Below are 12,500 nucleotides of genomic sequence, written 5' to 3' on the forward strand. Positions count from 1 at the left end.
TAAGGACGTTTATTTTTAGCATTAAAGCATGCAAGCCTTTTCTAGCAGAACCCCCAAATGAAATAGTTAACCTCAGAAATTGCATAATATGACCCCTTTAAAGCAAAACAGGCCAGAGAGCAGCTATAGGAGTGATTTATATGTGCCTGTTCTATTTTTAGCCCTGTACAGCGCCTTGGGATTTATTTAATGAAAAGCAGTTATATGTATCATATATAAGGCATTATTATTAGAGTAGATAAGGAGAGAATAGGATAGTCCTCCAAAAGTCAAGTTCAGTATAGTGCATCAAAGGATAGTGTATTAGTACATTACACTACAGTTCAGATTATAGTACTGTACTTAATACAGTATAGTGCCGTATCGATAGGAATAAGCCTATTCTGTTTAAAAAAACATGAAGCCTGAAGTCTTTACAGTTCATTAATGACGGCCACTCTCCCATGTTGACATGACCTGCTCCCATGTTTACTGATATACCTTCATGTTCCCGATGTATGGGGAACAGTATGTACTCTGTCTCTGGTGACTCACTCAGTCTGTCTGACTGTCTCTCTCTAGTAGCTGTCAAGGGGCAGCGTGCCTCCCGTACAGACCTGCTCTACCCTTCAGCTCCACTCCCACTACTGTGTCCTATCCCACGTCTTCATCCACTGAACTGAGAGAACGTGGACCGAGTCCCCTGTCCTAAAATAGAGTGGTGGTGTGGCGAGCTTAACCCCAGCTGGCATCCACACCTCCATGACGAGCTTGCTACTGCCAGGTCGAGACAGCCGACGAACGTTAAAGTATGAGCAAGTGCTCCGAGGCACCTCTCTCTGAGCACATGATGATGACATCACATAGATGATAACCTAGCCCCGCCTTTTTTCGGCGATCTCTCGTTGTGTAGATAAAGAACTAATCAGACATAGACCATCAACTTTGTGGATATTATAAAAAAGGCACTCATGATTCTCAGAAAACTACCACGCCCCTCCCCCCCATGCACCTTATGCAACAATCCGAGAGAGAGAATGGGGAAAGGGAGAGAGAGACAGCAAGGGGGGAGAGAGAGGGAAGAAGAGTGAGAGATAGAGAAAAAGAGGGAGAGAGTGAGGGGGCAGAGAGGGAGAGAGAGAGTCAGTTGTTATCCTATCATGACTACATTATATCATTGTTGACTCTGCTGGTGCTGCTTCGCTCTGCTGAACAATTGACCCCCCCTGTGTTTGGGACAATGCAGGCAGGACCGAGGTGGTAGGGGGGCTCGGGGCGGCGAGAGCCGAGGGGAAGCGAGGCAAGCGAGGGGTAGGGGGGCTCGGGGCGGCGGAGCGAGCGACGTGGTTCGCTGAGCACAATGGGTGAATTCATGCAATCCTGGTGGCTTGTGAGCTCCATTGTCCTCACAAAGTCATCTAGTTCTGGGCTCAAGTCAACGGTATTCATGGAGCAGTTGTATCAGTTTACCGACTGCAACTCGGACCTGGACACACCCCTGGTGGTGTCGAACACGCTACGGTGAAATTAGATTACCTGAAGCAGTTTAGGCGGGTTTATTGCTCAAGGGGCCCTTGACAGCTGACCCGGCATGGAACCAGCCAGGGCCGACGGACTGCGGGGGAAAATGAGGCAGTCCTGGGGGGGGCCAAGGCAGAGGGGGGGCCCATGGCAATAAAAAAAAAAAAAAAAAAAAAAAAGGTTTTTATTTATTTTTAAATTATCCACCAGCCCATAGTGTTAGGAGTCGCACACGGCCACGTCTCCCACCCCCACCCCCGTCAACAATTCAGCGCAGGGGGCTGGTAGGGGGAATTCGGGGGGGGGGGGGGGGGGGGGGCATCAGTACCTCTTGCATACAGGGCCCAGGATTTGGTGCCACGGCCCTGGAACCAGCAACCCTCGAAGGCAGTCGGCATCTCCTCGGGACGCCACGGGGACTGACTGAGTGAAGGGGCTGCGGGGATTATTAAGCACCTTGGCTGGCGTCGCGCCATTTGAATACAGCAATTTGGATTGGAATTTAAATGTAAATTACTTCTCCGAACTCGTCGCTTAGTTTCCTGCTGGCTGCCCACACTCAATCATCTCAGGGTCTGATGGTATTCAGACGACGTGACGAGGCACCAGACGATGGCCGGGACGCCCTGAGAGAGGATTCGAGGTACAGACCTCAGCCTGCTTTGGTTTTAACCCTGTGTTCACTGTTTACCATTCAGTCATCAAGCGACATGCTCTAGCCATAGGGACTTTCAGTAAACACATTTACATTTGGTGCATTTAGCAGAAGCTTTCATCCAAAGCGACTGACAATAATGTACATTTGTCAGAAGAAAGAGAAACAACAATATATCGCTGTCCTTACAGTAAGGATGTTCACAGAACCAAGTGGTAAGCACTAGGAATCGCTGTTAACCCATTTCCCGTACACAACAAAGATAGCTAGGATAAGATGCTAAGCGATGCTCAGCACTATTCTTAAGTGCAAGGACGTAAGCATACAATAATTGCGTACATTAAGTGCCCGGACGTACAACATGCAATAATTGCATAGATTAAGTGCCAGGACGTACGACATTCAATAATTGCGTACATGAAGTGCAAGGAGGTACAAGATAAAATAATTGTGTACATTCCGTGCCCGGACGTACAACATACAATAATTGCATACATTAAATGCCAGGACGAACAACATACAATAAGAGCGACTCTGGAGTCCTGACATCGACGGGGACATACATGTCATTGAGAAGCAGGCAGTGGTCAGAGGGCATTCTGCTGCTCAGTGATGCCTACATATAGACTACAGCCATAGGGGTTCAAACCCCGAATCGGTCATGTTGGAGTCACACAACCCTAGGCAAGCTATCCCACCCCTGTTGAGAGGTGGCTACTGTGCTCTCCTGCTGCAGGCCAAACAGTGTTGAGCTGGGAGTTTGAATGGTGGCCACCCGAATAGGCCCTGCCCAAAGGTTTCTGTGCAAAGTTTGTGTTTCCAAGAAGCCAGAGAACATTGTTACATTATTTACCATGGTAAATGATGATTACTCACACACGCACAAACACACGCACAGACGCACACACACACACACACACACACACACACACACACACACACACACACACACACACACACACACACACACACACACACACACACAAACCGACAGCCCTGAATGAATCAAACCGCATCCTCCCCCTGGCTGAGCAACTGGTCTCATATCCCGGGGGTATTATTGAGCAACGTGATCCGTGAACGATGTGCTTGTGACATCAGCCTAGGGATAGTGTTTCCGTCCCAGGTCTGTTCCTCTTCATTTCCTGTCCCTGCGGGTCGAACGCATTATTGCAACATCAGAACCCAATCATGATTAAGTCCGTGTCAGCACCTGCGTCACGCCGACGGGACGTGAGGAACGCGGTGGGCGGAGCCCTAATAGGTTCACCGGGAGGGCGGCCGGACGGACAGCCACCCTCGGCCCCCTGCGGTAAACCTGCCCGGGAATCGTCTCACACGCCCATGGAAGAACCACGCGTGAGTCATCAGCGACACGCGTTATGTAAGATACATATTATGTATCCCCCCCTCCCTCCCTCCCACCTGAATTACGCGTCCTCTGCTCCGGCTTGTAGACGGATGACATAACCTGCACGCAGCAGGCATCGGTGCGGTGTGAGTACATCCTTGAGTTTAACCACACAGCCCCCGGCACAGGTCAATGCTGTGCCTGTGACCCTACTGAGATTACCGGGCGCTGCCGTTCACTATAAGACCCAATCAGTTGTGTCATCATGGCACAAGTATCAGCCAAGTTAATACGCAAAGCAATGACAGACGTGAGGTAAGGAGTTCGAGAAAAACATTGGAGATAATTATAGCCTACTTAAAGGCGTTTATATTTATTCATCTGTGTATTTATTTTTCTTGTTTGAAAAGCTTATCGGAGGAATACATGTTTGTGACCATTTTGTTGCAGTTGTAGAGACCAGTAATACCCCACCAAAACAAACTCAGCGAAAGCCTCCAGGCCAAGGAGAGGTTTTCACAGGCTGGCGGCTTGTTTTGTAGGCAGCAGCACTCTCTGCTGTGCTTTAAGTTGAACTACATCTGGTAAACTAATATAGGATATGTATCGTATTATCATTACTTTATTTCAAGAGCAAAAGCGGCAATTTATTGAAGCCTTTTAGAATTATCTACAATCAATTATAGTTCTGAGCAACTGTGGTCCATGAATAATTTTTTTGCTACAATTCATCATTCAATTCATCTGAAATAAATGTTTATTCTTCTAGTTCAGTGGAATCAACGACTGAAGTAAAGATTCCAAGGATCTTGGCAATATCCTAAAATGTGGTGATATAAACCGCGGCTGTCTGTGGATGACAAGTATGACCTAAAGCAAGGCGAGCCTGCTCCTTAATGACAGGTACCGCAATTCAGCAGTCGCTCTTGCACTGTTTCCACAGACCATAGAGGCATCCAACAAACAGCAGGTCAGGCACTTAACACCACACTGAATAAAGAGATCAACTTATTGACAAACTCAGGAACACATCCTGTATGTGTGTGCGTGTGCGTGCGTGCGTAGTTGGGTGTTGGCTTTTTTTTGTTTTTTGTGTCTGTGTGCTTGTGCTTATGCGTGTGTGTGTGTGCGTTCGTGCGTGCGTGCTCGTGTGTGTGAGTGAACGTCTAGGTCCCACTATAACATCCTTGTTTCACAACGTTGGGCTGTCCAGTTTGAGCCGTCCTGAAAGCCTTTCCGGTGCGAGAGCCGCGCCGAGGTCCGGTGTCGGGTGTGCGGCGCGGAGCCAGGGCGTGTTGGACGAGACGGGCCCTTGGCCCCGCGTCTCGGCAGCTTGCGGCGGATTAGAGCGCAGACAGTCCGCTGGCACAGGGGAGCGGCAGGACAGATGGTGTTTAGCCTGGCTAAGCTCTCGCTCGTCGCTGCTCAGACCCCACATCGATAGCCAGTGAACTCTGCCGCCCGCCACGGGCGGTCTGTGCGCGGTACGAGGGGAGCCGGGAGGGTTGTTGTGTTTGGGTGCTGCTAGATCAGCCTGACTCATGGGTTGTTTTATGTGTAGTCTGAGTTAAAATAAAAACCGAACGTGATTAACACAGCCCTAGCTGTATTAAAAGATACGGCCGCCACTATCCAATCACTCCGATAAACCCAGTGGGTGGTTGCTTATGTCTGAGTTCATGGCTTTGAATGCATTGTTTTTTTAAGTTACTTCCATTCAATCCTTTCATGATGAGTGGAATGTATAATCCTTTTGTTTTGATTGAAATCGGAGGAGACGCCTGCCGTCCTCTCCGGAGCATTGACCCTCATCCCTCCAGGACCAGCAACGGTACCGACTGATAAACTGATCGGGAGGATCAGTCTGATAAACCCCATGATGCATCAGAGAGGGTCAGATCATGTATGCATGCGATTAAGGATGATTTAATCGGGGAGAGAGTGGGAAATGTTTGTTAATAAGGTGAGAGATGGCTCAGGTCAGGGAGGTGATGAGGTGGTTAGGATCTGAAAGAAATGCATTTTGTCATGCTTGAGTACAAACATGATCTGACTCATGATCTGACCATGTGATTTACCCAACGTTGAACAAGGAAATGAGAAGAAAAGATTCCAGATGTACTCATGATATTTCTTTACTTGCATGTCAATTTGAGCTATAAAATAGGGATTTATACAAACTTTATGAGTATACAGTTAATCCAAAGCCTGTCTGAATGGGATCTAGAGAACACAGTTGAGAGCAAAATAAGATGAACAAAGCTACTCAAGAGAACGGAATGGAACAGGAACGCCATGACAACACCGTTGACATTACGGAACGCATCGTCATGACAACAGAGTTTGATGTGTTTCAGAAATCAGGTCGTCCACATCGGTCGGTGCAGCAAGGTTGCCGTGGTCCTTTCAGAGGTCAAAGGTCATCTGGTCAATGATTACGACTGGTCTGTACTGGGGCGACTGGCCGCTTCCCAGCGCTGGGACAGCCCGGTCACATGACCCCCCGGTCTGGAAGCCCGGGGCCCCTACGGAGATGAGAGCAGAGACCAGCTGATGATGCCGTGGTGTGTGTTTGTGTGGCTGTGTGTGTGTGTGTGTGTAGGCAGTCTATCAATCTGGAGATGAAGGTGCAATGTTTATCCATAACAAATAATGCAGATTTTTTTTTTTGGCATAAAGCTTTCTATGTTTGGTCAGCCCTTACTAAAAGCTGTAAACCCTTTCTTCCATGTTCGGATCAGTAATCTTCCCATGTAAGTTATGATCCAAATGAAAGTATTAAAATGTGTGTGCGTGTGTGTGTCAGTGTGGGTGCGTATGTGTGTGAGTGTGGGTGCAAGCGCGCGTGTGTGTGGGTGTGTGTTTGTGTGTGTGTGTGTGTGTTTGAGATGTGTTTACTTAACCCCCCCCCCCCAGTTTTTCAATTAAAGTGTCACATCACGTGTATAATTATTCTTTCAGAATGACCTTACAAAACATTCAAAACAGCCTTCCCCGAGCGTTTACCACACACTGTAGATGTGAGCGCAGAGTGATGGGGCTCAGTGGTTGTTGGGTAAACGCAGTCTAATTGCTATAATTGACTTCGCATTGCCTTGATCCCATAAATACCAGCTGCTATCTCCTGAAGCTCAAAACAAACACAAAGTCATTTACTTTAACTCTTTGTTCCAGGCAGGAGACAAGTTGTTCCCTGTGAGCTCGAAACAACACACACAAACACACGCACGCACACAAGGATGCACGCAGGTACACACACACACACACACACACATGCAGATGCAAACAGACACACACACACAAGCACTCATACACTCACAAACACACACACACACAAATGCAAGTACACACATGCACACACAGACACGTTAAACCAGAGGGTAGCCGTGGTTACAGTAACAAGAGCCGACATGTCACCTGTGTCTGGCCAGAGCTCGGCCCGCCTGCCCTGGGCGGTGGCGGCCAAATCCGGTCCAATTTCCCCTTGGACTGCTGCCTGGGATCTGAGGGAACGCACACAGGGCCACACAGATTGCACTGAGACAGCCATAATACCAGCATTATGCAACCATGATATGACCATGACTCACACACAAACACACATACAAACCCCTACACTATGCTAGCTGGGGCGTCAGACTGTTGCCCTGCAGCCTGATCTGTACACAGAGAATTAATGAAGTTTAGAATATCTTAGACATTTGTGTAATATTCTCAACAAAAAGAAAGGCGGCAGGCGTGTGCTGCTTAGGCGGCCGCCTGAGCTGTCAAGTGCGGTGGGAAACCCTGCAGTATGAATGGTGTACCCCTTGCTTCTGGTGTGCACGTAGTGTCGTGCGGCCACCCTAGCCGTCTGCGGGCTCACCTGCTGCTGTGCTGCTGTCTGTGGGTGCTGCTGGGTCCTCGTCCTCCTGGGGCTCCATGCTCTCTCCGTACAGGGCACACCTCTGTCTGCGCAGCTCCTCCTCTCGCTCCCTGGACTCCTGGATGTCCTTCTGGACCTCCGGCTGGCGGGCCAGCGCAGGCCGCAGCTTGACGAACGGGTTCGCCCCCAGAAAGGGCTGCAGCTTTTTAGCCGTGTTCCGGCTCCCCTGCTTGGACGCCAGGGCCTCAACGCTCAGAGAGTCCATGCTCCTGTGATGGCGCAGATTGTGCTCGAGCCTGTGGTAGGGCCCTGCGACAGGGCTCCGGGACCGGCACCTCTCCCTCCTCCACCCCCCGTTGGTGGCCTCGGATCGGGGTACCCTGAGGGACTGGGTCCGGCAGACCGGCTGGCCCCGCAGAGACAGCATCTCCATGCTGCGGGTGCGCTCCAGAACCGAGGGGTAGACGGGGTCTGTGAAGGTGGTTTTACTGAGCCTGACCGCCCCCTCGGCGGAGCCCTGCAGGAGGCCCTCGAAGAGCTTCTTGGTCTCCTTCAGTTGCCGGGTCCCCTCCTTGCGGTACTCCCCGGGGATGGTGCCCTGGTTGACCAGCACCAGCTCCCTCTGCCGCTCCTGGCTGATCTCCTTCTGCATCTTCTTCTCCGAGAGCTGCCGGGTCAGGCACCTGGCCGTGCCGGTTTCTCCGCCCTGCAGCTCTTTGAGGAGGATAGGGGTCTTGAAGGGAATCTCCAGCACATCGGGGTTGATCTCCACAACGGGGGTCTCGGTGAGGGTCGGTGCCTCCTGCGCATGCGTCGGGGAGACGTCCGCCGAGACCCCGGTGTCACTCTGATGATCGCTTGGGATGTTCTCTAACCGTGGGACCCCGAGGTGAGGGCGGGGGGCTAGGGTGGGATCCACCGGTATCGCTACCAACCCCTCTTTGATAACACCCTCTTCAGTCCTTTCGATCTCTCCCTGTCCCTCGGTCCGTCCACACTCTTCATCCTCTCCCACCAGGGTTGATCTGTGCTCCACCCTTAGTTCGACTTCATAAGCCCCGCCCTCCTCCCCCGCTCCCAAACTCTCCCCCTCACTCCACGCTGCACCGCTCTCCAGCTCCCCTTCCTCTCCTTCATCAGCCGTCTGATTGGCTGAGACCCCGGCGGGCGGTGTGGTGGGTGGCTGCGTGTCCTGTCTGTCCTGGACGTACTGCAGCCGCTGAAGCAGCAGTTCCCCCTGCTGGATCACGTAGGAGATGGCCTCGCTCCCGTCGCTCTGACTCTGTCGACGGCCAGGTTCCGGCGTGGGGAGCAGGAGCTCAGTGTGTTGGTCGGCGGAGGACTCGACAGCGAGGTGGGTGGAAAGGGATGGCAGGTTGTCACTCTGCCTCCTGACTCCCAACTGTTCCTTCACCGTGTCACTGTCCAGCGGTTCGACAATATCTGGTACCTCCATGATGTTTTCTGGGTGACGGTTGTCTTCCTGAGCGGACTCAATGTCTGTTAGGTCTGTCACATCTGAAGCAAGGCAGTCAAGTCCCCCATTTGTTGGGCTGAGAGCGTTTGTGCCAGCAGAGACAGAAGAGGTGTCCTCACTTTCCCCCGGAGATGTAATCTCCGGGGGAAGAGATTTGTTCTGCCCTGAAGGTAACAGGGTGCCGCACTCCTCTACCTCTCGACCGTCCTCCAGGTCTGAAGGGGGGGAGGTCGAGGCCTTGTATTCCTCAGTGGAGATAGTTACCCCCATCCGACCAGAATGGCTCACAGATCCCTCTTCAGGGTCCTTCGACGTGTCGGGACTGCGCGGTTGCTCTGATGCATCGCTGCTCGTTTGCGCCAGGGTTTCGACTCCGCCCGCCATAATCAGGCTTTCAATGTGTTGTGCCGTATTGGCGTCCTTCTCTTCACAGGCGGTTTCGGTTTCCATATCCCCTGGCTGCTGTTGATCTTCTGGGTCCCGGTTCCTCTCTCTCTCGCTGCCTGTTTCCTCGTCCGTGACCTCGCTGTGCTCAGCCACCGTCTGTCTCTCGGCAGGGCGCCTCCCTAAGCCGGCAGGATTTCCCTTAGCCTGCGTGACCTCACCTGTCCCTCCAGCGGGACAGCTCACGCAAGGATCATGGGCAGGGGTGTGAGTCGGTGGCGTAGCTTCTCCTGGTGGTGGTGGTGGTGCAGTGCACCGTCGTGGAGGAGGCAGGAAGACGTAGACCTGAGCCTCTACACCGGCGACGCCAGAGGCAGCACCGGCCCCCAGGTCCGATCCATGTGTCTGGGCGGAGGTCGGACGGGGGGGTCGAGGGTCAGGGTGGAGGTCCAGCGTCATCCACAGGCCCGGGTCATCCCGGGACACCGGGCTCCCGGGGGAGCTCAGAGAATCTGCCTCCATTGCCATGGTAACGGCACAGATGAAGCACTGGTACTGGGTTCAGTCTCCCGGACCGCACTGATCACGAGGAGACCACGAAAGTTACCGTCACTTGTCGCTTTAGTTGAATGCAACCTGTGTGCCTTCTGTTGAGCCTGACCTTTTTACAAACCATTACAAAACAGCAAAAAAGTTTCTTTAATATGGAGCGCTTTTTAAAGGCATGTCACTGGTAATGAAAGAGCTTTCATGAGGTGCTACATAAATTCAGTCGAGTAGTTATTTCAACATCTTTGTATTATTCCAGCACATGGCTCCACGCTCCGTCCTATTTGCCTGTGGGTGTGAGTTCACCTGTCTATGTTTATTTTTTAATAGATTTTCTCTCACTTGTTTACTAAGCAGGGGGATGTCCCCTCCTGCTGCGATCCGTTCGGCTCACTAGGACGACCCCTCCGCTAATCAGCTTCCTGCTGTCGCTGTGCCGACGCAGCGCTACAGACGACCATGCTGCTAATGAGGTCTATAAACGACATGGATGCCTGTGAAATCACATCATACCATCCAGCTCCCTTCGGAGGACGCACAGAATTACACCCGACAATTTCTTTAGTGTGTCAACTTTAGCCGACGCCTTTTTCCAAAGCCACTTGCAGCGCATGTTCGGTCATTCAGGCAGGGGGTGAGGGCATCTTGCCCTCGCTGGCCTGTTGCCGGGCTATTATCAACAATAGATTGGTGTGGCATTAAAACCAGACCAAGATCCTGATCTTGCTGGTTTGAATAAGAAGTGATGCTGGGAGTCATGTAGCCTCCATCTATATTCATACAGATTCATATGTCTTCACTCTTCACACCTGCATTCATGGATTCAGGCAGGGTGTGGGATTACCAACCGCAGCGCCACATTGGGACAGGAGATATTAATACAAGGTAATGAGCTTAGCTGTGTAATTCCACTCTCTCGGCTAGGGAGGGAATGATGCCGCAGCATTACTGTTAACACACTCTGGATCTCTACTTACAGGGACATTGATACACACTCTATTCACATGCACTGGTGGTAACGGTTTCAACGCTTATGCTGTAGTTAAGTACAATACGGATCTACTTTGCTTGGGGATTTTTAAAGCAAACATTTTGCATTAGACTTTCCTTCATTGTCATTTATATTTGTTTTGAGTGAATGAGTAGGTTGTTTTTCAATTACTAGGATGTAAGTAAAGATTGCTGTTCTTGTGGGATGGGTGTTTATAGGTCTAAAGAAAACATAGACTTAACATCTACATTTTACTGAACAAAGTACCCCCAATTTCAAAGGAACAGGCGAGAGAGAGAGAGAGAGAGAGAGAGAGAGAGAGAGAGAGAGAGAGAGAGAGAGAGAGAGAGAGAGAGAGAACCCTAGTATGAAAGCACCAACCTGTTTGAGAGCTGGCGTGTTGGACGGTGACCCCCCTGTACTCACCTCAGAGACACCGATATGAGCCTTGGGGCTTATGAACCTGATTAACACCTGCAGGACTCGCACACCTGCTTTCTGTCAGCTGACCTGAGGATCAGGATACGAGTCGACAGATTCCAGCGGTCATCAACAAAAATAAGGAAACAACAACCCTTTCAAACAACATTATTTAATGATACATTCCAGTTGTCCAGTTGATCACAATTCTCCAGCAGCTACAGTCAAGTGGTCAAAAACTGGTTAAAAAATAACCCCAAAGAAACATGAGTAACATTTCAATATTGTAATGTTAAAAGTGGGATATGAAGATATTTTATTCAATTAAATGCTTTGTATCCTTTGGATATAACGTAGGATACACAGTCGATTTGTACCGTAACGAATACAATTCTTCCTTTGGGCTCTTAAGCCATGTGAGTGATGCGTGATTTCTTGGCTCAAGCCTGTATGCGAGCCCCGGTCATTGTAGTTCTCCTTGTCTTCCAGCAGGGGGCGAGCATGGTTTACATTAAATACGCTTCAGCGGTAATTCAGTCACCGTTCCTCAAAACAAGTGCTCTGTTCTCGGCCACGCGGATAGAGTAGTGGTTGTAGTAGTCCACCGCTTTCCACTTGGATGAACAAACCAAAACACAATTGTTATCCAGCGAACTTTTCTCTTATCTTAGTATGATGTCGTCTGTGGTCACTGCAAGGCGTTGTACCTATTTCGTACACAATATGTTCGATCTGCATCTGCAGAATGAACTAAATGATCAATTATAATCATGTTGTGTAATACTAACCTGAACACAATGTTAATGTTATGTTTATTTGAATGAAATGAATGTCATGAAATTATCATGTATTGTCAAATATAATGTAAGAGGCAGCCATGGCAATGTTTGTTTGTTATTTCTTAGATTAATCAGGTTAAATAAAACAGCATATAACATGCTATGATCTGTGGCAAATTCTCTCTCTCTCTCTCTCTCTCTCTCTCTCTCTCTCTCTCTCTCTCTCTCTCTCTCTCTCTCTCTCTCTCTCTCTCTCTCTCTCTCTCTCTCTCTCTCTCTCTCTCTCTCTCTCTCTCTCTCTCTCAATCTCTCCCTCTCTTCCTCTCTCCCTTTCTCCCTCTCTCCCCCTCTCCCTCTCCCTCTCCCTCGTTGTAGTTCTCAGTTTTGTCCAACAGGAGGCAGAAGTGGTTTGCGGTACTTTCTCGTTTCCTTTCTTTATTTCTCCCTCTCCTTCTCTCCTCCCCCTCCCTGCTACATGACAGAGCAGCATTGACAGGCCTTGGGTTTGGAGGACTCCTCTGTCTCCTTG

General features: G+C 50.2%; 2 protein-coding genes across 6 annotated transcripts in view; both read right to left on the minus strand.

Annotated features, from left to right (window-relative positions):
- Positions 1–5,616: 5,616 nt before the first annotated feature.
- LOC115559901 (uncharacterized) lies at positions 5,617–11,242 on the minus strand. 2 transcript variants are annotated; one of them, XM_030379083.1, is made up of 5 exons: positions 11,154–11,242; positions 8,272–9,893; positions 7,372–8,238; positions 6,924–7,009; positions 5,617–6,031 (listed from the first exon to the last, which is right to left on the minus strand). In XM_030379083.1, the coding sequence occupies exons 2-5, from the start codon at positions 9,758–9,760 to the stop codon at positions 5,942–5,944; spliced, it is 2,532 nt and encodes an 843-aa protein (XP_030234943.1). In that variant the 5' UTR covers positions 9,761–9,893; positions 11,154–11,242; the 3' UTR covers positions 5,617–5,941. The 2 variants fall into 2 exon arrangements, with proteins under 2 accessions (XP_030234943.1, XP_030234933.1); XM_030379073.1 differs by having other exon boundaries at positions 7,372–9,893.
- A 106-nt stretch (positions 11,243–11,348) lies between these two features.
- Positions 11,349–12,500, minus strand: part of LOC115559922 (paralemmin-1) — a 19,169-nt gene continuing 18,017 nt past the window's right edge. For all 4 annotated transcript variants that reach the window (XM_030379119.1, XM_030379127.1, XM_030379144.1 and 1 more), the window contains 2 exons: positions 12,292–12,500; positions 11,349–12,157 (listed from right to left, as the gene is read on the minus strand). The exon at positions 12,292–12,500 is cut by the window's right edge and continues 841 nt beyond it. In XM_030379119.1, coding sequence (XP_030234979.1) covers positions 12,443–12,500 — 58 coding nt within the window. In that variant the 3' untranslated portion in view covers positions 11,349–12,157; positions 12,292–12,442. The remainder of the gene's footprint in view (positions 12,158–12,291) is intronic.

Source organism: Gadus morhua, chromosome 2 (assembly GCF_902167405.1).
Source record: "Gadus morhua chromosome 2, gadMor3.0, whole genome shotgun sequence".
Taxonomy (NCBI): Eukaryota; Metazoa; Chordata; class Actinopteri; order Gadiformes; family Gadidae; genus Gadus; species Gadus morhua.